Source organism: Leiobunum rupestre, chromosome 10 (assembly GCF_980474605.1).
Source record: "Leiobunum rupestre chromosome 10, qqLeiRupe1.1.hap1, whole genome shotgun sequence".
Taxonomy (NCBI): domain Eukaryota; kingdom Metazoa; phylum Arthropoda; class Arachnida; order Opiliones; family Sclerosomatidae; genus Leiobunum; species Leiobunum rupestre.
Genome location: NC_143393.1, coordinates 36,106,252 through 36,120,918, shown reverse-complemented (window position 1 = coordinate 36,120,918; position 14,667 = coordinate 36,106,252). Strand labels below are relative to the sequence as shown.

At 36.0% G+C, this 14,667-nt stretch overlaps 1 protein-coding gene across 1 annotated transcript; it reads left to right on the top strand.

Moving 5' to 3' along the window:
- The first annotated feature begins 4,835 nt into the window (after window positions 1–4,835).
- LOC149925538 (ubiquitin carboxyl-terminal hydrolase 40-like) lies at window positions 4,836–11,434 on the top strand. The gene is made up of 24 exons (XM_090160770.1): window positions 4,836–5,242; window positions 5,316–5,473; window positions 5,526–5,690; window positions 5,758–5,991; window positions 6,059–6,168; window positions 6,233–6,317; window positions 6,546–6,683; window positions 6,750–6,818; window positions 6,889–7,028; window positions 7,083–7,216; window positions 7,279–7,360; window positions 7,419–7,587; window positions 7,844–7,937; window positions 8,023–8,096; window positions 8,157–8,349; window positions 9,117–9,298; window positions 9,357–9,474; window positions 9,540–9,628; window positions 9,689–9,815; window positions 9,885–10,145; window positions 10,205–10,490; window positions 10,564–10,783; window positions 10,855–11,039; window positions 11,110–11,434. Exons 1-24 carry the CDS (start codon window positions 5,029–5,031, stop codon window positions 11,228–11,230), a joined length of 3,648 nt encoding a protein of 1,215 aa, XP_090016896.1. The 5' UTR covers window positions 4,836–5,028; the 3' UTR covers window positions 11,231–11,434.
- Window positions 11,435–14,667: the final 3,233 nt, after the last annotated feature.

Below are 14,667 nucleotides of genomic sequence, written 5' to 3'. Positions count from 1 at the left end.
ATTTTGAAAAAAGTTATTTTAATCAATTTTTCAATATTTTTTTCAATATTTGTATTTTTTTCTCACATTTTTTGCAATTTAAGCCATATCCGTTCATTTTCACCCATTTGGTTCAAATTGATCAAAATGTGATTAATTTTGATATTTTTCGTTAATTTTTATAATTTTTTTATAATTTTGGTATTTTAAATTTTTTTCAATTTTTAAAATTTTTTCACAGGGTGGACCCTTGGAATCTGTTAAAATCCCATGTTATTTTCAATGGGAAAATTTTCATTTTATGTTGTCAAAAACATATTTCGTTGCCATGGCAAAACCGTTGCCCATTGAATAAAATCCCTTTAGGATTTTTCAAGTTACATGCAGGTCTTCCAATCCCCCGAGTTTGAACAAAATCGGTGTGTAACACCTCGGGTCGTCTCCTTGTTAGTCCACGAAAGTGATTTTTTTTTTCAGCTTTTTAAAAATATATATTTCGGTCCGTTAAAAAACTTGAAACCTTCTGCAATTAACTCATAAAAAAGGATTTTTTTAATTTTCGGTCGGTTAGTGCTTTCCTTCGATTGGATGGACTTCGGTCGTTGGACCCCCATTCGATCGGTTGGTCTTCGGGCCATCGGACCCAGACCATTTATTCGATCATTTAATGAAACAGAAAAGTTCAGATTTATCGTCGAATAATTACGGAACTTATATGACATCCGCCATTTTCCAAAATGGCCTCGAATTTTATTAAAATTAATAGGATTTATTATCTTTAATAGGTAATGTAAAGTAGGAAATTTCAAGTAATTGGACAAATAATTGATATCTGCCATTTTGTAAAATGGCGTCATATTTATATCACAGTGTAAGGGGCTTATTTATTCGATCAGATAATGTAATGTAGAAAATTTCACGTAAATCGACAAATAATTTCGGCAGTTATCGCATCATAAGTTATATTTATATCCACCATTTTTCAAAATGGCGTCGGATTATTATTGGAAAACCCATAGGTCTAATTAACCCGGTCAGATAATGAAACGTAGAAAATTTCTGATTAATCGACGAATATTTACGGAACTTATCGCACGATGAGTCTTATTGATATCCACCATTTTCCAAAATAGTGTCGGATTTCTATAAAAATCTTTAGTACGAATTCATTCGGGCAGATAATGTAACGTAGATAATCTTAGGTTAATCGGATACAAATTACCTAACATATTGCACCATGATTTATATTTGTATCCGCCATTTTATAAAATGGCGTGGTTTTTCTATCGAAATCTAAAAATCTGTTTACATCGTTCGGATAATGTAATGTAGAAATTTTAAGATTTATCGGCGAAAATATATGGCAGTTATCACGGTATAGTTTTACAAATATTTTGTATCATTAATATTAACATTTTGTGTCATTACCGATTGGAATGCTTTGCCATCAAATATTGTTACACAATCTAATTCTCACAAATTCCGCTATTTATTATCTGAACATTTATCTGCCTGGTCATGATCTCATAATTATTATTATTTTTTTCTCCTTTGTTCATTGTTTTCTTAATGTTGACTTTGCTTTTTGCTTTTAATTATTTGTATATATCTCATTATTATTACTATTATTATTATTATTATTTTTCTTACTTTTATGTTATTTTTTATATTTTGTTCATTTTTAATCCCGCGATTCTGTAAGTCTACGCATAAGTCGGCCTATGCGGCTTTGTAGATAACCTCTAAATAAATAAATAAACACCTAAAATTTCGACCTTTTTATTCAAATTAGCTCGAGTTCACCCAAAATGGTTTTTATTCTCCCCAATTTGTCCAAAGTAATCCAAAAATGTAAAATTTACTATTATTGAATTTTTTTTTTAATATATTTTTTTTTGATTTATTGAAGTTTTGCACAGGGGGGGGGGACCCTTAGAATTTGTCATTTTCGCATGTTATTTTACATAGACTTTTTCTCATTTTATGTTGTCAAAAACATTTTTGGTTGCCATGGCAAAACGGAAGCCCAGCGTAACTTTACCCTTTAACGGGTTTCATGTTACATCTAGGTCTAACAATCCCCCAACTTTGAACCAAATCGGTGAGAACCACCTCGGGTCGTCTCCTCGTTAGTTGAAACATATTTTTGGTTGAAATAGCCGCTTAAATGAAACATCTTCCCAGAAATTACCAAGAAGTAATATTTCCGACAGCCAGGACTCATAGGTTACTATTTATATAGTGCTTGTTGAAATATTTGAAAGCTGGAAACTTTTCTCGAACATAACATCGGTTTTTGGCTAAGCCTTAACATGCCAAAAAAAGTTACCTGGTTAAAAGGAAACACTTGTTGCATACCGTACTGCAAAAGTAATACGTTTAGTTCTAAAGGAATTAGTTTTCATCTTTTTCCGAAAGATAATTTTATACGAAATGAATTAAAATTGCCCGGTAATATAAAAATATTCCGTATAATTTTAATTATTTATACCATTAAGGCCCATTTTCATGCTCGCTGGTAGCGGATAAAAATTGTCAAAATTCGCATCCGCTACTCGCAAGCGTGAAAATAAAGCTAAAATATCTGTGTTATCGAAAATTAACATTAGTATAGTATGTTCCTTATACACGTGAGCCGACGTATTTCTTATCTGACGCAAAATTCTCATGAGGGCAAAAACGCGTCTCCAATTGGCTTATATATGACTTTTTGGCTAGCCATTCTAACCGTTTAACCGACCGACCGGAAATAGATCCTTCCCAGAAGAATTTGGAGAGGGGAGTAAAAGCCGAGTATCTTTTATTGACCGATTTCAAAATTACGTTTTTGCACGCGACAATACCTTTACATTATGAGGTATAGCAGGCTTATTTACTTGCTTTTATACCTTAACATGGCGGCGTATTTTCACGTGCAAAATGAATTTTAAAATCCCCCAATTGAAGCGTCCATTAGGCTCAGCTCACTACTTCTCTTTCAGAGATTTTAGTTCTCAGTATTTTATTAGTATGCCAGTGATATCATAATGCCTATTTTACGGAAATGATAAATAAATCACGCCCAGGGTATAAGCATAGACTAAGGAAGGTGAAACCTTCCTTAGTCTATGGTATAAGCCACCGAATAGAAAAGATTTGTCCGGGAAATTGTTGGATGAAGTGGCCGAAATTTTAGTAAAATTCGGATTTTTTAAAGTGGTTTAAACCGGTTTTATCAAGGTGGATTAAACAGGACTGGTATCCACTTTGCCAACCCTGGATATTGTATTCGTCGTAATTGAGTTGTTCCAAAAGGTCCTCGATATTTCCGTAGTAACCAGCGGGAAGTTCTATCATTCTAAAGTAACCACTACCCATAGATTTTACGTGGCTAGTTAAAGGGATCCCTCACTCACAACAGGGGAAGACATAGGGGTCACAAAAAAAACTGGTTTTCAAGCACACTGCAAGTCAGGATTTTATGTTACCCCTATGCCTCCCCCTGTTATGAGTGATGGATCCCTTTAAAGTCAACGCGCACGATACTGGCATATTGTTCCAAGTGTGACGATAGCTAATCTCCGCCAAAGCCACCTCGTAGGGTCCCTGGAGTTTCACCGATTCCGGTAAATACGTTACAGACCATACAACCGGAGGTCTATCAACCATAATATAGGTAAGCTATGAAAAAAACCAAATAGTCGTCAACCCTAGGATCGGTAAGCTCCAGAAAAACAAAATGGCCGTCAACCCTAGGATAGGTAAGCTCCCTAGGATCGGTAAGCTCCAGAAAAACAAAATGGCCGTCAACCCTAGGATAGGTAATGCTCTAATTAAAAAAAACAAGCACCAACGAGCATAGGTAAGCTCTGAAAAAAAAATCGAGATCAGCAACAACGGGCACCAATGGGCACCAAGAGGCCGTAAATCGGTAAAATCTACCTTACCAAGATTGTGTAAAAGATATGATAAGCCTTTTAGTATTCATGAGTCAAACGTTTAACACTGTCTCGAGTCCGGAGGACCACGTAAAACGGGTTGGTTACCCATTATACAGTTCGGCCACTTAAATTTTTAGGTGTCCCTTATTGCTCTGATAACGCATCTTTCAAGACACGTACGGCAAGCCGTATGCCCACATTAACTTTACACGTATTCAAAATAGTTAACTGTATTTTATGAGTACCACAAGAATAGTACAATATAGTACTATCTCACCTAAGACTACTACCATAGCCTAGAAGACGCTCGTAATTTACCGTATTATCTCTCTTTCTCTAGGCCCCGTAACTCCAGAGTCTCCGGTCCGTTACCGCGTAGCCAGGTAGCCTACCGTACTCCAGGGAAAGCGAGACTAGAGGATTGAGGGTTTGAGGCCAGAGGGGGGTTAGACAGTTCGACTCGTTCGAGAGATGCGAGCGAAGGGACTCTACATAAAACCTCGACGTGCGCCCGTGGCGCTAGTAAGCGGAGTCGCTGTACATATAAATCCAGTGAATAGGGAAATCAAAATTGATTGATTATTTGGAATTATTAAACTGGTCACCTTCTGTTTTTTTGTTATTATTTCGAATTAATAAACTGGACACGGTGACCAGTGACCCCCCAAATTTTGAATAAAAAAACTGGTCTGAGCAATTAATTAATTGGTCTTTGACCACCTGACCACCGTTATTTCCAAGGCTGACGTAGAGCTGCTCGAGCACCTACAGTTTCTGTTGCACCAAGACGTTATCAGGAGTTGTGGTGTAAAGGCCTCAATGCCATACGCACCAGCATAACTTAAACTTTGAAAAAAAAAGAAAAAAAAGTAGTCCACGTGTTTTGTACATTATGGTTTTGTAAACTGAAACTAAAATTGAAATTTGCTTTTCATAGGCATAAGTGATAATTTTTTACGTATGGTAAAGTCAAAAAGCAAAGACTTTTTTTGAAGAAAATGCCAAAGTCGAGTTCTGAAATGTCAAATGTTTAAGTTATAAAAAGTGTTATATTAAGTTTATCGGATTTTGCCTGACAGTAATTTTAAACTGTACAACTTGAACCTTGGCCTTGTCTAGAGACATCAAAATGCTTTCTGGTTTGTTTGAGGAAGAAGACTTCTCAGATTCGGCTACGCAGGCCAGTAATTTTAATGGCTCTCTTCGATCAACCTATAATATTAATCAAATGAAACCGTGTGAACCTCGTTCTGAGCATCGCCTTTGTGGCTTGGATAACCAAGGAGCTACTTGTTATTTAAACTCTTTGCTACAAACATTATACTTTACGCCTGAATTTAGAGGTTTGTTGTTACAAGCACCGTAAGTTCTTTATTTCATGGTAATGTTATAATGATTAATTTATCAATTAATTAGATGCTGTTATAAATATACCTCTGATTGAGTTAAATTCCCCGAAACGTCGGGTCATTCCTGTTCAGTTACAAAAATTATTTGCGAGGCTTTTAATTGTTGAAAAGCATGCCATTCAAACTACAGATTTAACCAATAGCTTTGGTTGGACTGAACTTGAAGTAAGAAATGCGTACATTTAACTTTTGATTATTACGCAATATATACCTTTAGGAACTTGAGCAACATGATGTTCAAGAACTCAACAGGATTTTATTCAGTGCGATTGAAAATTCATTAAAAGGCACTTCAGGGGAAAATATAATTCGAAATTTGTATTGCGGGGTTGTAGCTAATCAAATTAAATGCCTAGAATGTGCATCGCTTAGTGTTCGAACGGTTAGTACACTATAGAATTAACTAATTTGCCTCATAATGTTTGCTCCTATTATTTTTCATATTGTAGGAAGACTTTCAAGATTTAACTGTAATAGTTTCTGGCTTAAAAAGCTTGGAAAATAGTTTAAATTCTACGTATTTAGCCACAGAACACATGTGTAATAAGAATCAGTATTTTTGTAGCTATTGCCAAAAGAAAGTAGATGCGGAAAAAGAAACTAGATTATCGTCACTACCAAAAATTTTAACATATTCTCTGATGAGATTTAGTTATAATTTCGAGAAACGAGAAAGATATAAAGTGAGGCATTTTTTTATAATAGCTAGAATTAAGAAGACATATTTTAACATTAAATATCTCCCTTTAGGAAACTGAGTATTTTAGTTTTCCATTGGAACTGAATATGCAAAAGTACTGTTGCACGAATATAGAAAAGGAAGCGTGTATTTATGAACTTTTCTCAGTGGTTATTCACAGGTGCTTTTAATTCGCTGATGCTAAAATTGAGTTCCTCTGTTTAAAATGTGTGTTTTTTTTTTAGCGGATGTGGATACGGTGGTCATTATCATGCTTATATCCGTGATATTGATAATTTAGGAACATGGAAAGCTCCACCCTCAGCCGTGGTATGTCTGTTCTACACAATAAGGGTGTGCGAGTGGTTTTTTTTGGTATCAAGGCCTTTATAAATTGCGCTGTACTAGTATTTTTTTATTGTTTATTATTGAGTTATATATATTTTCCATGTACTTATTTAAGTTGTAAAATAAGAGATTAAGAGTACGTGTACCCCTTAATTTTTGAGTTCTTGCACACCTTTAGTTTACAAATGATTTTTATCTACTTTTCTTTAGCCCAAGCCACCAATGAAAGAGTGCGAAATAAAACCAAAAGTTCCTAAAGTTGTTGATAGAAAAAATCCTTTGCAACTACTGATTAGTATTCTTTTAGAGCAAGTAAATGGGAGTACTACAGTAAATAGTTTATGTTCTGTAAGTTTTTTAAACGTTTAAAACAAAGATAATACATGTAAGGGTATTTATTTACAATTTTTACAGCAACTCGTAAACTTAGTTGGTTCATCTTGGAAATCACTTTACAGGCATGATTATGGTCCTATTGTCAAGGTTTAATTCTATATACTTTTAAATGTTTAATAAAATTTTGCATATCTTGATCATATCTCTTTTACTTTAGTTCCTGATAAAACATAGTGATATATTTACTATAAATGATGTTACAAGTATTGTTTCTTTGAATAAAGTCAACAAACCTTCCAGCCCTACTGTGCCTGAACCAGTAACCCCAAATACAGAAACGTTGCCTATTGATGAAATGTATTAATGTTCATTTGAAACTAGAACTTGAAATTTGATTCATGATTATTTTAGACAAGCGTGGTTTGATTTCAATGATGGAGACATCACTCCAGTATCAGTTAATGATATAGAGAAACAATTTTCGGGAAACGAAAGTGCCTACATGCTTTTTTATCGTCAGAAATGCCTAACAAGGCCTTCTGAAGGTTCTATTTCTTTATCAATTTTATTATATGTTACGAGTTTTATAAATATTTTATTTAAATAGCCAAAGAAAATCCGTTATACCAATTACCAGAGCATTTATTAGAGCTTGTACTGGAAGAAAATTCAAAGCTACTTAAAGAGAGGTAATTTTTATCTTTTATTTGCAAATTTTTCTTTAAATCAACGTTTAATTACGATTAGATTGTCTTTCGAGAAAAGTTTGAACGAAGTTAACATTAAAGTCTGTTTCGGAATTCACTATCAATACGTTGACGGAATGCTCAAGTCTTTACCAGACTCTATCAATAGTGTTCAGGTTAGCATTGACCAAAGAAATACCCTCAAGCAACTTCGTGACCAAATATACAACGTAATTACTTTGACTTTCTTTGGTTTGTTGTACCAGAACATTATATATGCATACAAGTTTCGAATTAGAAAATCAATTTACAACTTATATTTGAAATATCTTAAGCCCCTACAGTTTTTCTTGGTCTATTCGCATTAAGTTAATGGCTATGTAGCAATATAAATATTCCAATTGTATGCGTATACAGTTTCCTGGTTGATTTATGTGCAAAAGCTTAAACACGCAGTTCTTCAGTTAAATAAATGTCTGATTTTAGCTCGCCCCAGATTTATGCTCCTCTCCGGATTTCAATTTGTATTTTGCCAAAGATTTACCCGCAGGTGTACATTTACTTAAAAAGTTAACATCAGGTTTGCTAATTTTAATATTTAAAGAAAAAGTTGCGTAAATTCTTCTTAATCATGCATTTTTTATTTAGTAATTTTTTGGTTTCAGATTTAGAGGAAAAATGTATTTCTGAGTTAAAACTAGTTAATAACGACATCCTTTTCGTAACTTATGGAGAACAGGTATTGTCAAAAATGATATACTAAAGCATTACCAAACTCTTTAAATCCGTGACTTTGTAGCTTTCAGATGTTCCTATTGGTGAAGAATGTATCCCGATTCTTCTAAATATAATCTATTTGATGGAAAACCAGGATAGTCATCTGAGTCGAGCCTTTCCACATAACTTCTCAGTGGCTGAAGTAAAATTTTTCCTGAGTAGTGTCACAAAGTTGACTCTTCCAATTACTCTGAAAATTTCTGGAAGAATACAAGGTAGTTCAGTCATTTAAGGTTAACCATAAGTATGTAGAATTTGTATAGTTTAATATTTCAGTTGAAATCAGAGATATGCTTTATTTAATGTATTAAGCTAAAAGTTATTTGGTGACTTGAGTATAAAATCCAAAGAATAATATTAAAAACAACTTTATTTGTGCAAAAAAATTTAATGCGTAAATGAAGTTGTTGTGTTATTTAATGCATAATTAAACCTTAGAAACATGGCCATGCAGAAGGGGAGCAAAATCCACACAGCCGAGTGGAAAAAAGCCCCAGAAGCATCCATTTTAAGGGCCCAGTAGCCTTCACCAGCACCCCCTCTCCCTTAGAAGGGCCCGCGATGTTTTGTAGCAGAGCAATTTTAAGGGTTGATACTTTTCCCCAATTTAAAATGTTACCTTCGCTGCCTCTCTCTAATTTTTCAAAATACATTTTTGGAATATTGAAGGACGAAATATGTCATAAGTATTAATTTATTTAACACAATTAGGGTTAAATAAATTATATAGTATTAATTTATTTAACTCTATTAGCGGTAAAAAATATGGTTTATAAATTAGTAAATCCATAAAAAAAACATTGTCGTTATGTAGAGTAATATAGATGATAAATTTTAATCCCTAACCTTGCAATAGTATGTTTTCATTTTTATGGCATAATTGGGCATTTATCTCCTAAGATATATTGAATATACTTTTGGTTTTCTTATATCCTTCGTTATCAGGTTCAGTATTATTAATTATAATTTTTATCAAAATCAGGCGAAATTGAATTAGAGGACGATAAAAATTTAAGTGACTATGTTCTGTTTGACGGCGACACGTTGATGGCTCATGATACGAATGTTGATGAAAATGTTATCAATCTTATCATTTATAATAAGTGTAAAGGCGTAGAAGCTACAGTGTGTCAGTCAGCTGATATGTTGATATCAAGGAATGTTGTAAGGTTATGTCATGTTGTATTTTATTTTTGGAAATTGATTAATTGTGTCTTATCAGAGATTGTCCAACTTGAAGATTGAAGTTCTGTTAAAATTTGGAATGGATATATCGTGTCATGGTACTTACAGGCTTAAAAAAGCTAATGAGTGCGATTCAACAAACAACAGGACCCCATGTAATTATACATTAAAATTCCAATTACTTATTATGAATTATATTTTATTTTGTCTCACATTACAGTGTATGAAGAGGATATAATTGGTAATGTTTTGGTTAAAAATGAACGGGAATTTGTTTTGGAAGAAGGTGTACCTCCAGCTGCGGATGAAGTATAAGTTTTTGTTAAACTATTTTTTATTCATTTCACTAATAGAATTTATTACTTTCAGATAACTTTGTATTTTGGCATTGGAAATGTAAAGGATGCCAACACTTTTACTCTGAATAAGAATTTTTCTAAAACAATGACGGTGCAAGAATGCAAAGATCAAATGATTAAAGCAGTTGGTTTAAATGGTATATTTTGCAATGACATAATCGGCTATAATGACGTTTGTGTACTTAAATAAATTCCCGTATCTTTAGATGGATTGGAATGGAATCTTTGCCAAATAGATAGCTGGTCGGAGGAATTTAAAGTTATCAAGGACACTAAATTGACTTTGGAAGATGTTGAATTAAAACACGGAGAGGTGCTTTGTCTTAAGGAGAAAGTGACTCCTATAAGTGCAAAAACAATATTAACATTCTATTTGCGCTTGTTTCGTACCCCTGAGAAAATTTCGTCCCTCGTTAATAAAATTTTTCCAAGTGAATCTCAAAATGAATTGGGGAAAGCTATAAAAAGTATATTCTATTTTTTAATTTCACATCAATTTACGTTGATAATTTTTAATTGAATTTAGGTTCGGTTGAGGAGCTCTTCTCTGGGGGTAACGAGGAGTACATTGCCTTGGGACCCATTGAATTAGAAGATAACTCAACATTTCTTGACATGAAGAACCAAATCATGACATTGCCAATTATTTCAAATCTTCCAATTCCTAACGTTAGATATATGAGGTTACGCCTCTTTGAAAACGGTCATCTCGCGACTATCATGAAGAATCATGAACAGACTTTGAAACAGTCAAAATTAGTGGATAAAAGTCTAATTTGCATTCAAGTTTTGCCAATGGAGGAAGAGCTGAAGTACAGTGGTTTTCATATTTTTTTGTATGATCCTTGTAGAATTTCTAGTTTAATTGTTTTGTTCTATACTTAGATCAAGAGAAACTTTACTAAGCATAACTCAAAGAATCCCTGACACTAAAACTTATTTACCAGCTAATGATATAGTATGGGATGGAGAGAAGAACTTCTATTTGAAATCGTTTCAAAAGTGCATTTCAGAAGCTCTTGGAATACCAGCTCAGAAAGTGATCATGGCAAAATACTTTCCTAATAAGCATGAATGGAAAGTTTTAACTGATTTTCTCCATGGGGTACTTACGCCACAAAAAGTTAATCCTCGAAAATATTAAAACTTAACAATTTTCTTTTATTTACTAACAAGAAAAAATCTAATAAAAAGAAGGGAAAGATAAATATACGGCAAAATCCGTATTATCTGCGCGACGGAGATACAATTGGAGTTATAAACAAAGAATTTGATCTCGATTGGGAGGATTTTTCAAAGGAAGAGGACAAAACAGAGTTCCTTATTAATGCCATGGCTGAAGTCAAACTTCATGAACCAAAGTAATTAATACTGACAATTTTTATGAATTACGTGATTTTAAATTTTGGTTAATATCGCTTTTCTTTGTAGTGAACAACCCCAGTTGGTGGGAGAGTCACCAAGAATCAGGGGTGGATCTTTAAACAGCCCGGTTAAAACATATCGACGTTCAGAAGTTGGATTAAAAATACACGTGGATGATTTTACATAGTGATGTTCAGTCTATTGTTTTTGTATCAAAATTATAACATTATTAATCTGAAAGTGCAGTTTATGTTATTTGTTATTAAATAGTCAATTGTATAAAACGCGTGTTGTCTTTTTACTTTGTTATAAAATATATTAATATTTGTACCTTTTTAGCCGAACTATTTTAATCGTTCGTTTTTACATTAAAAATTATTTGTTTTTAAAATATGCACACTGCTTTTCATTTCTATTGGGTAGTTCCAACACAAGCCGCAACCATATTCTGGAGCTCAATTCGCCTTAAATTGAATATAACCTGCAAAGCAATCTTTATGGAAGACCCCTTCAATTTTTCAAATTTCCCTGTACAGTGGCGATAAACATTTTTAAAGCCAAAGGCAAGAGCGGCCAGAGCTGCAAACGTTGGTGTTCCACACCAAATACCTGAGGTTTTATTCCCTTTAAAGGTATTGCATGACGCAGAGAGCAGACAACTGTTTGCTTTAGAATTTAGGCCTTGATCTGTCTGATTCTGTCACGTGGTTTGAAAACAAGGTTACTAAAGTATTTCTTATAGATTCTTTTACGGAGAATATTCGTGGGGGAATCCATAGCTTGACTACATGGGGAGGGGACCCGTTTGGGGAAACAAATTCAATAGTGGAGGCAGAGGTAGTACGTCGGTGGCGGCCGCCACATGGGAAATTGTAAAGGGGGGTCCATCGCAATGGTCTAACCACGACCAACTTTGACTATCGCACAATAGCGGCCAACCAATTCGTTGAAGTTTCTATGTTAACCTCAATGAGGGGGAAATCCTTGTTCATGGAATTTCGGCGAATGGGTTGGCCGTGGTCCGACTGACGTGAAGTTTTCAGCATGTTTTCTTATTTAATTTCGTTACTGGTTTTTATTAGTTCCAGGGGCGAAGCCATGGGGGGGGGGGCACCCATAGAGATAGAAAAGAAATAGAGGCACTATTGTATCTGGCGAAGTTGACCGTGAGTGCCGACCCCCTTTTCGCCAATGTAGGAAGCCATGAGATGGGCAGATTACGTGGCGCCATCGACGCGCGGTGAAATGAAATACGTTATGCCTTTTGGAAAATCAACCGTCATTTGATGTAAACAAAGGAAGGATAGATGGCGTTGTAAATTCAGCGCGGGGGGATGAATTTTCCCGGTCAAAAACAGGGGTGCCTTAACGCGGTAATCTTCAACCTATTTATTTTATATCTCTATGGAGTCACCCCCACCAACTTTTTCCAGAGTTGGCAAACTAGGCCTTTCAATAATTATAGTTGGCAAACTTAGAATTTCTATATTTCGAAAAAAAAACTTCAATTCGTTAAAATATATTTTAAACTATATGTGTCGCTCCTCTAGATGCATTAATCCCAAAATCCCAATATATATTTAGCCTTTTTCCAACTCTAGTCCAGGCCCGGACTGGCCTGGGCGGCTAACCGGCGATCGCCGGTCAGATCGGGGCCAACTCAAATTGGGGGCCAAAGAGGAAAAATTTGGCATTAATGGGAAATGGGGCCCAGACGATTGCATAACCGGTGGGGCCAACTACTAGCCAGTCCGGCCCTGCTCTAGTCTGTTCTGACTAAATTCCCTACGCCGTTTTTTATTTAAAGGGAATATAACCTGCAAAGCAATCTTTATGGAAGACCCCTTCGATTTTTAAAATTTTCCTGTACAGTGGCGCCAAACATTTTTAAAGCCAAAGGCAAGAGCGGCCAGAGCTGCAAACGTTGGTGTTCCACACCTAATACCTGAGGTTATATTCCCTTTAAAACAATAGAGTAATATCGGCATGACGTATGTCGACGTCATCCGGCTCTCTTAAATCCTGATTGCAAAGCCTCCTCGTGGCGAGAGCCGGGCAACGTATGGCGGCTGATTTGCACAGGTATCACTGTCCCTATCCGGATTGTCCTTAATGGGGTCACTGGTGTCGTTCGCGGCTGCCGGGCCTGATTTCTGGGCTTGCGCGCCAGTTCGCATCGCCCCCTTCGCCGCCAGCCGGAGGGGTGACGGATGTGTTCGTGGTTGCTGGGCTCGGGGTTTGGGTTCGCGCGATGGTTCGCTCCATACCTGTCATTTGATAACCTTATCGGGGATGGTATTTGCAGTGGAAGAGAAAGTCTCTCTAGCCCTCAGCTGTGCGAGGATGGGTTCTCGGGCAGACCCATGGTGTCGCCTTTTGTTGGGCCGTGATGAGGGCGTTTGTTTGCCATATGTGAGCCTGTTCTTATAGCTGTCTCACTGGCCGAACGTTTGTTTCGCAAAGCGCATTTTTGTCCGGACCTGGTTGAGTGTTGTGGGCCGCCGTAGTGCCTAGTGGAACGGCGGGGTACAAATACATAACTTTATGTCGACGTCATCCATACTTTTTCCTATAGATAAAAAACTGCCCTCAAAATGGCGGCCATAGCTCAAACCAACAGATCTATACTACTCTATAGAAAAGTGGGTACTCGGAATAACAAGTAACGGGAATAGTGGGTACTCGGGACAGCAAGGAACTGGAATAGTGCGTAATCGGAATAACAATTAATGTATCTAAAGGGCAAATGTTTCATTCCGGAATAGTCGGTAACGGGAAAGGTGGGTACTCGGAATAAAAAGTAACGGGAAAGGTGGGTACTCGGGACAGTAAGGAACTGGAATAGTGCGTAATCGGAATAACAATTAATGTATTTAAAGGGCAAATGTTTCATTCCGGAATAGTCGGTAACGGGAAAGGTGGGTACTCGGAATAACAAGTAACGGGAATAGTGGGTACTCGGGACAGCAAGGAATAGTGCGTAATCGGAATAACCAGTAATGTATTTTAAGGGCACATATTTCATTCCTTATTAGTCGGTAACGGGAAAGGTGGGTACTCGGAATTACAAGTAACGGGAATAGTGGGTACTCGGGACAGCAAGGAACTGGAATAGTGCGTAATCGGAATAACCAGTAATGTATTTAAAGGGCACATATTTCATTCCTTATTAGTCGGTAACGGGAAATGTGGGTACTCGGAATAACAAGTAACGGGAATAGTGGGTACTCGGGACAGCAAGGAACTGGATTAGTGCGTAATCGGAATAACCCGTAATGTATTTAAAGGGCACATGTTTCATTCCTTATTAGTCGGTAACGGGAAAGGTGGGTACTCGGAATAACCAGAAATGTATTTAGAGGGAAATAGTTGATTCCTTATTAGTCGGTAACGGAAAAGGGGGGTACTCGGAATAACAAGTAACGGGAATATTGGGTACTCGGGACAGCAAGGAACTGGAATAGTGCGTAATCGGAATAACCCGTAATGTATTTAGAGGGCAAAGATTTCATTTCTTAATAGTCGGTAACGAGAACAGGGGTACTCGGAATAACAAGTAACGGGGATATTGGGTACTCGGGACAGCAAGGAACTATAATAGTGCGTAATCGGAATAACCCGTAA

What these genes read in the sequence shown, in the direction of transcription:
- LOC149925538 (XM_090160770.1), top strand. Translation starts at nt 5,029, where the DNA reads ATGCTTTCTGGTTTGTTTGAGGAAGAAGACTTCTCAGATTCGGCTACG. An exon ending in TTCTCAGTGGTTATTCACAG is followed by an intron (nt 6,169 to 6,232) that starts GTGCTTTTAATT and finishes TTTTTTTTTTAG; the next exon opens with CGGATGTGGATACGGTGGTC. An exon ending in TTCGTGACCAAATATACAAC is followed by an intron (nt 7,588 to 7,843) that starts GTAATTACTTTG and finishes GTCTGATTTTAG; the next exon opens with CTCGCCCCAGATTTATGCTC.